The sequence below is a fragment of the Triticum aestivum genome, chromosome 6A (genome assembly GCF_018294505.1).
Source record: "Triticum aestivum cultivar Chinese Spring chromosome 6A, IWGSC CS RefSeq v2.1, whole genome shotgun sequence".
Taxonomy (NCBI): Eukaryota; Viridiplantae; Streptophyta; class Magnoliopsida; order Poales; family Poaceae; genus Triticum; species Triticum aestivum.
The window spans coordinates 107,314,340-107,323,385 of NC_057809.1; the positions used below are offsets into that span (position 1 = coordinate 107,314,340).

The 9,046-nt window shown below is 48.2% G+C and overlaps 1 protein-coding gene across 1 annotated transcript in view; it reads right to left on the reverse strand.

Annotated features, from left to right (window-relative positions):
* Positions 1-5,901: 5,901 nt before the first annotated feature.
* The window catches only part of LOC123132353 (putative linoleate 9S-lipoxygenase 3), a 4,137-nt gene continuing 992 nt past the window's right edge, over positions 5,902-9,046 (reverse strand). Inside the window, exons 2-3 of the mRNA XM_044552127.1 lie at positions 8,730-9,031; positions 5,902-8,310 (exon numbers count right to left, since the gene is read on the reverse strand). Of these exons, the coding sequence (XP_044408062.1) occupies positions 6,160-8,310; positions 8,730-9,031 (2,453 nt within the window). The 3' untranslated portion in view covers positions 5,902-6,159. The remainder of the gene's footprint in view (positions 8,311-8,729; positions 9,032-9,046) is intronic.

Consider the following 9,046-nt stretch of genomic DNA (forward strand, 5'->3'; position numbering starts at 1 on the left):
GATGAGGAGCAGGTCGGGGCGGCGGCGCGTCGAGATCCAGAGGGAGGGAGTGGGTTGGGGGCGGCGGCGCGTAGAGATCCATAGGGAGGGAGAGGCTGAGAGCGCTAGGGTTCGCTGCACGTGGAGAGAGAGGAGTGGTATGCGGTGGGTTTTTTAGGGGTAGATCGCGGTGGGTGGGTGAGAGGGTGAGCTGCGGGCCGTTGGATCTGGGAGCATCCGACGGTGATTTATCCGCGATCCGCGTGAGAGGCCCCTGGACCAATCAGAACGCAGTATACAGATATGATATTTGACCATTTCAATTGGTCGTAATCGACTAAAAGTAAGGTGCTAAATCATTTTAACTATTTTATTATGACCTGAAAAATTTAAAAAAATCTTCTCATTATGTCAGCAAATTTGACTAGAGTTTTAAGAAATAATCACAAATTGAAATAAGACAAATTTTTTTTTTTAAAGTTATTAGAAATGAGTTTTTTTAAATCATTTTTTATTTTTCGAGTGTCCAAAATGAGTTCTTTTGTGAAGGACCTATAATATATTTGTTGCAAAATTGGACCAAATTAATTTTCTAAAATACTAGAACATATTTATTGCACAATTGACCAAATGGTTGGGTGTAAAAAGTTTTGATCCACCTCTCGTGAAAAAGACAAATTTCTGCCGATTTAGTTGGAAGTGGGTCAAATTTGAACTGTAGCTACCTCGTAGTTTGCTCTTTATTTTTTCCAAAAATCATTTCTGGGTACATAAGTATCTATTTAATCAGAGGAACACCAAAAAAATTCCAAGATTCAACCACTACCTAGGAACGGTCATTCCCGCCGTTTTGACCGCATTTTGAAACGGGCATAAAAAATTCAAAAAAAATCAAAAAAAGTGGGAAACCTTCGCATTGTGTATTTATATGTGGCCAAGTTCCCAGGAAAAATAAAAACTTGTAATACGGCATTTTCATTTTCTTTGGACAAAAAAACCATTTTCCATTTTTCGAGTGCCCAAAAGGAGGTTTTTTTGTGAAGGACCTATAATATATTTGTTGCAAAATTGTACCAAATCAATTTTCTAAAATACTAGGACATATTTAATGCACAATTGACCAAATGGTTGGGTGTAAAAAGTTTTTATCCACCTCTCATGAAAAAGACAAATTTCCACCGATTCAGTAGGAAGCGGGTCAAATTTGAACTGCAGCTGCCTCATAGTTTGCTCTTTATTTTTTCAAAAAATCATTTCTAGATACATAAGTATCTATTTAATTAGAGAAACATCAAAAGTTTTCCAAGATTCAACCACTAGCTAGGAACGGTCAAACCCGTCGTTTTGACCGCATTTTGAAACGGGCATAAAAAATTCAAAAAAATATCAAAAATTTGGGAAACCTTCGCATTGTGTCATTATATGTGACCAAGTTTCCAGGAAAAATAATAAACTTGAAATACGGTAATTATTTTTAAAAAGTGTTCTCAGAAGTGAGTTATCATGCATGAAGATTCATGGCTTTCAAGCCAAATAATCAATCTTATGGCCACATTCATGGCATAGTTTGTTCAAATGATCTCATATTATGCACAAGGGTTCATATTGGAATGGCAAACAATGTTTCCTAAGGGACTTTTTATTTTCTTTGCACGGAAAATTCATTTTTCATTTTCCGAGTGCCCGAATTGAGTTCTTTTTGTGAAGGACCTACCATATATTTGTTGCAAAATTGGAACAAATCAATTTTCTAAAATACTAGGCCATATTTGATTCACAATTGACCAAATGGTTGGGTGTCAAAAGCCTTGATCCACCTCTGGTGAAAAAGACAAATTCCCGCCGATTCAGTAGGAAGCGGGTCAAATTTGAACTGCAGCTGCCTCATAGTTTGCTCTTTATTTTTTCAAAAAATCATTTCTAGATACAGAAGTATCTATTTAATTAGAGAAACATCAAAAGTTTTCCAAGATTCAACCACTAGCTAGTAACGGGCAAACCCGCCGTTTTGACCGCATTTTGAAATGGGCATAAAAAATTCAAAAAAATCAAAAATTTGGGAAACCTTCGCATTGTGTCATTATATGTGACCAAGTTTCCAGGAAAAATTATAAACTTGTAATACGGCAATTATTTTTAAAAAGTGTTCTCAGAAATGAGTTATCATGCGTGAAGATTCATTGCTTTCAAGCCAAATGATCAATCTTATGGCCACATTCATGACATAGTTTTTTCAAATGATCTCATATTATGCACAAGGGTGCATATTGGAATGGCAAACAATGCTGCCTAAGGGACTTTTTATTTTCTTTACACAGAAAATTCATTTTCCATTTTCCGAGTGCCCGAATTGAGTTCTTTTTGTGAAGGACCTACCATATATTTGTTGCAAAATTGGACCAAATCATTTTTATAAAATATTAGGCCATATTTAATGCATAATTGACAAAATGGTTTGGTGTCAAAAGTTTTGATCCACCACTTGTGAAAAACACAAATTTCTGCCGATTCAGTAGGAAGCGGGTCAATTTTGAACTGCATCTACCTTATTGTTTGCTCTTTATTTTTTCCAAAAACCATTTCTAGTTACATAACTATCTATTTAATCATAAATACATGGTTTGGTGGCGATACGTCGAGGTTTGGATGTGGCCCAGGGCCCCAACTCCAAAGCGCGTAAACTCGCATGCCCGCCGCGTGGTCACCGCGTGACCTTGGCGTTGTCATGCGTTCTGGGAGGCCTAGGCATGTCTAGTGGGTTGGGCACTCCTCAGGTAGGTGCTAGGAAGAAAATTACAACAGAAGAATCTCACGAGGAGACTGACCTATGCTCAAAGATGAATTAGCAGCCAATTGTTTGATTAGCGGTACGGGAAATGCACATGGCCAATGCGCATGAGTTTTGGCTGAGGATGATCATCTACTAAGGAGAATGTCTTCACAAATTTTTATCTCAAAAGGAGGATCCTAGGTGGTACTTGCTTTGCAAAGTACCACACTGGACAAAAATATGAATGTTGAAGCTGGGCTCAAAATAATGAATGGATTGAGCTGAAATTTGGTGGAGGATGGTTATTTGAGAATAGGAAAGCATTGTAGAAAATTGATACCATTTGGACATGCCAAAGTAGTACTTACTTCACAATGCTCTTCTATGGACGGAAACTTGGGAAAACTAGTGAGAGAGATTGGATAAATGAAATGACCTCAAAATTGGCGTAGGTAAGTTACATAGGTTTGGTCATGTGCTGGTAAATTTTCAGATCATTTGGGTAAGCCTAGCTAGTACTTACTTCACAAAGCTTCCCTCGAGGTACAAACTTTGGAAATTTCCTGAGAAAGATTCACTAGGAAAATTGAGCTGAATATTATCATGTGGCAATTATTTTGGTATGGAAGAGTGCCCAAAAAGCTTGAGGGTAATAGGAGGGGTCTAGATAACACTTGCTTTGCAACGTGCCAATCTGGCCATAAAATATAAATTGAACCTGGGCTCACATAGATGATTTGACTGAGCTGCAATTTCGAGGAGGGTGATAATTTGGGCATAGGAAGGAACTGTATAAATTTCATGTCATTTCGATATATAAAAAAGGTACTTCCTTCACAATGCTTCTAGGTGGACAAAAACTTTGGAAATTTGCCGAGGAAGATTTGCTAGGCAAATGGAGCTGAATTTTGTCATGCGGTAATGATTTGGATAGGAAATAGTGCCCAAAAATTCTGAGGGCAATCAAGAATATATAAATAGCACTTCCTTCATAAAGTGTTGTTGTGAACAGAATAGGAAAATGAATATTGTTGAATTAGTTTTGAACTAAGCAAGGAAGGGTTTTTACATATTTGATGAAGATATGACCCGAACAATTTATGAGATTTTTTTGGGAATTTTGGAAATGACAGAAATATAGGTTGCTTCACAACCTAGGGCAAAAATCGACACATGGACATGACACATAGGCAAAACTGATGAGGTGGCGCCAAGTCATACCAATCCACCACAATTTACAAGGTTATGACCATCTATATTGGTTATGATCAGCTAGAAATAAGGCAGCGGACTAGTGCTGTCTACTTTATGACCATTTCGTGTAAGGAAATTACGACCTTTCTGACCAAAATGGTCGCAATGGTTTAGGGTTTGGAGCCCCCCGAACAGCTATTGACCAATTGGTCTCAAATGGTCATAGATCTATGACCAATTCTTTTAGGGTCACTAACAGAAGGTCACTAGTTGACATATTTCTTGTAGTGCCAGCTGGCGGCGGAGGTCGGCCTCACGGCGCTGGCCCTCAGGCGAGGCGCGGCCAGCCTACCGGGGCTCATCCAGGGGCCGCTTGGGGCGCCCGGCACCATCGTCCCAGTCGCGGGCCATGGGGAGGGGCGGCGGCGTCGCAGGGGGAGTGAGTGGTGCCGGCGGTGACGGGGTTGGGAGGAGGGGAGCGAGGGAGCGGGCGACCAGGACAGGGGCGGGGGTGGATTGCGGCTGGAAGGGAAACCCTCGTGGAAGCCAAATCTGCCCCCGAGCGGGGGGAGCTGGGCCGAGGCCGAGACGCCGCGGCCAGGGGGCTGGGCCGGCCCACACACCACAGGCCGCCCAGATGGGCCGGCCACCTGGGAGGGCGGGGTGGGGAGCAGGCCCAGAAGTCGCCCCAGGCCCGATACGGGCAGGCCCAGCCTAGAGGCGGAAACCCCGCGCCCGGCTAGGGTTCCTCTGGCCGCCGGCGACGAGGAGAGCGCGACGGACGACCGGCTCGGAGGGCATGGCGCGTCGAGACGGCAGGGAGAGGGTGTGCAGCAGAGTCGGGACGGACCAAAAAATGCAATGAAGGAGCGGAAAGGGGAGCATTGGGAGAGCAGCGGGGCGCCGGCGACCCTCGACGGCGGCGGAGCATCCGGACGAGCCGGTGCAAGCCTACCGGAGGGCCTCCAGGACGGTTGGGCAGGGCCAAGCTCCGCCCGGCCGGCCACACCCCAACCGTAGGAGCGCCGGCGGCGACGGCCAGCCCCGCCGAAGGCTTCGCCTTTCCCCGCGGCCACCGGAGGGGAACACGGCAGTCGATGGAGGGGCCGAACCCGCACCCGGGCAGCCGAACTCCCAACCCCGGAAGTAAGGCCGCCAGCGCAGCGGGGCAACGGCGGGCGGGGGGACGCGGTCGCGGCACTCCACCAGCCGGCCCACGGCACGGTCATCGTCTTCCGCCAAGTCCGCCCAGACCACCCGACCATGGGGTCCAGGGGACGAGGGGGGGCAGACGGGGAGGGGGCGGCGGGGTCGCCGGAGGCCTCGGCGAGGAGGGCGGGCGGTGGCGAGGCAGGCGCGCCGGGCGAGTCGCCGCGCGGGGCGTCGCAGTCGTCCATCGTCGTAGTCTCACCCATCGACGACTAGATTTACGTTTCGTGACACGTCGCGGGAGCTAGAGAACCCACATATATACATCTTTGTTCCTATATGGGAGAAGCTCCATTAAAACTCGCTGCATGGGAAGATTAAATTGGGTATGTGCCAAGATTAGATTTTTTTTCAAAATTAAATTAATTTGAACCAAAATCATCACAGCTCTTAGCAAAATTTATAGAGCAAGAAACAACTAGCATGGACAAAAATATCACATGGAAAATCATAATACCATGAACAAAGCAGTGGTGAACCAAAGAAGGAAAGTAATATGAGCAAAAGTTTTTTTTTGCGGAAAATATGAGCAAAAGTTATCATCTTCAGTAGAAAAAACGAACAAAAATTATGGTTGCCACGTTTTTTTACTTTGCATGAAAAAAGAAAAGAAAACATCTAAAACCATAGAGAAGAGAAAACGAAAAATTTACGGAAGAAAAAGTGGTCGACACCAGCCAAATCATCAACATGTGTCGTTATGAAGAAAATCTGACTAATTAATGTCAAATTCAAAATCAGTAGACAAGTAGACAGGCAAATAGACGCTCGCTTGCTTTATTCAACATATATACGGTCCAGCTCAACACACTGGCCTACCACAACCCTTCATCCATGCCATCCCACGGGCTTTGCATTGCGGCCAAAACTACTTCATCAACAGGAAAATAAACACAACTCGCCGCAACGTGAACGAGCACGCTTCTGGCCACACATGAACGTGCACATGCAGCGTTCCTTATTTGCAATGGGAAATATACAACAATAACATAATGTCATAACATCGATCAGATGGAGATGCTGTTGGGGATGCCCTTGGCCGTGATCCCGGTGGCGCTCTCACCATCGATGTCAGATGTGTTGGGGTAGAGCAGCATGTAGGGGAATTTTGCTGGCCCATTCCGGTTCTTGAGTTGACGATTCGCGTTCATGTTCATGATTCTCTTCTCGATGTCGATCAACTTCTGGCTGAAGTCCTCGAACGCCTTTTTCGCCTTGATATCTGATGTCCACTTTGGCTCATCGCGCTGCCCCAGGTAGACTTCGTCGGAGGAGTGGTTGGACAGGACCTCGATCACGGACACTCCAATGATGCTTTGGAGCTGGCTCGTGATGGTGTGGATGAAGGCCAGGTCTGGGTCAGTCTCCACCTCCTTGTACTCCTTGGTGCCCGGCTCCGGCATCTGCCGTCGGCTCACCGTCGGACGGTTGGGGAGGTAGCCGGCGTACGAGTACTGGCCAAAGTTGACGGCGGCATGCAACGCAGAGGCGATCCAGATGATGGTGGCGCATGACCTGACGAGCTCGTTCAAGGTTGTCATCTTGGGCCACCAGGGCTGGTCTTTGATGTCGCCATGGCCGACCTCACGCACCTCCTTCCACCATGCCTGTAGCTCGACGTCGGACCGAAGCACGTCATCACAGGGATAGTAGATCCTGCAGTACTCGTCAACCCAAGTCTCGATGGCCGACCAGACGGCCAACCCATCCACCGCGTACGGATAGTCCTTGATGTGCAGCGACACTCCGCACGGGCTCTCCGTGTCCTCCTTCGCCACACCCCTCTTGATCAGGTCTACCGGCAGTGCCTGCTCGGTGAAGTTCCAGTTCCTATAGACTTCAGAGGAGATTCTCAGTGCGTGCTCACCTGGACAGACGGTCATCTCGAAGAAGCCACCGGCGCTGATGAGGACCTGGCGTGCCAGGGCGTTGATGGTCATGGTGTCGCGGTAGTGTGGCTGCAGGAGCTTGTGGATGGGGTGCGTGACGCTGAGCTGCCGGTTGGTGGCGATCACGAATGGCTCGATGACGGCGTGCGTATGGAGCCAGTGGCTGATGAGGCCGTGCCACGCGGAATCGTTCACGGCGGCGTAGGCCTTGGCCAGCTGCCAGATGGTGTCCTGGACAGCCCTCTCCGACTCCGAGCCACTGGAGGGGGGCGTGTAGACCTTGCTGTCCGCGCCGACCACTTTGGTGCCGAGGTCGTTAAGTAGTGGCATGCTGAGCTCGATGGCGATTGGCTTGAGAGTGCCGTCGTCTTGCAGGAAGAGCAGCGTCCTGGTGGCGTAGACGAATGTGTTTGGGAGGCTGTTGATCTTTAGCAGGTGAGGCATGAAGTTGTCGTGGTGGTCTAGGATGAAGAGCCTCTTGGCGTCGATTGCCTTGTCAACATTGAGCTTGCCGAGGTTGTGTTGGATGTGCTCCACCGTGATCTTGCTCGTCTGGTCGCCGTACCCCTCAAGCGTGCTCCTTGGAGGGAACACGTTCAGGCGGGTGATGATGTGTGGGTTGAGGCCGGCGAGCATCTCCCGGGCGAACTCCTCGTCCGTCCGCCACGCGAGCTTGTCCTCCTTGATGACATGCGGCATGGGCATCTTGAGGAGGAAGTCCCCGCCGGCCGGCATGATGCTCCTCAGCGGCGGGAACGATTTGAACAGCTCGTCCAGGGCGGGGATGTCGGGGATCTTAAGCCCGCCTTCGTAGAGCTTGTACATGTCCTCAAAGTCGTCGAACTCGCGCGGCGAGACGGAGTCGAACTGCTGGCGGAGGAGGGGGAGGATGCCGCCGGAGATGGCCTTGATGAGGTAGGCCGTGAAGTCGGCTTTCTTGACGTGGTTGAAGTTCTCGTCGCGGGGGACATAGAACTGTTGGAGCACAGGCAAGACGTTCCTGCTCTCGCACGTGGGGTCGGTCACCATGGGCTTCCTGCCGGTGCGGCCTCGGCGCGGGTATGGGTACAAGCTGTCGGGGCCGCCGAGGGTGGGGCGAGGGTTCTTGTGGTCTGGATCGCCGAGGTCGTTGTAGAGGTCGTAGCGGTAGACGCGGTCGTGCTCCTCATAGGCGCCGTTCTTCTGCCTGGGGTCATCCCCTCGCAGGATCCGGAGCTCGTCCTCCCGGAACGGCTGCAACAGCATCGGCATCTCGCTTGGCAGGTACGTCTGCATTGCATGTCATGCTTGTTCAGTTCACTTATTAATTGTTCATGGTCTGACCAGGAAGTCGGTGTTTATCCTCCTTTTATTTTCATAGAAACACTAAAAATCTAACGTCGAATTTTTAGGCATAACAAATCTAATGTTTCTATGGCAATTTATACTGGTGCGATGATGACAAATTTAATTTTTGGCATGACAGTTTGATGACAAAAAATGAATTGAGACGCATTTGCTATGCTCGTCAAATAAACTTGTCATCCTCGCATAACATAATTTGCCATGAAAAACATTCGATTTGTCATGTCAAAAAATCTAACGTTAGATTTGTAGCGGGGTACTTATTTTATATAAATGAGAAAGGTTAAATGTTCATGATACTCATACATTAATATGTCCAGCTAGAGCTAGGCGAGCACACTTACGTCGTTGGTGAAGAAGACTCGGTCGTAGTGGTACTTGTTGGTGTTGTAGACCCATGAGTTTGCGACGAAGACGATGGGACCGGCGTGGCCGGGGACGTCGTCGATGGTGATGGTCTTGAGGAGAAACTGGGTGGCGTGGTAGTTTCGAACGATGACGGCGCCAGGAATGCCTTGCTTCTTCACGTCCCAGTCAAAGGTGACATCGTAGGTGGTATCGCCGTGGTTGATCGGGGGCAAGTGGAGCACCCAGTGTTCAACCCGCTCCTCTTCGCCCAAGAGACCCCTGGTGCCACTCTCGTCATCTGCATCCATCCATG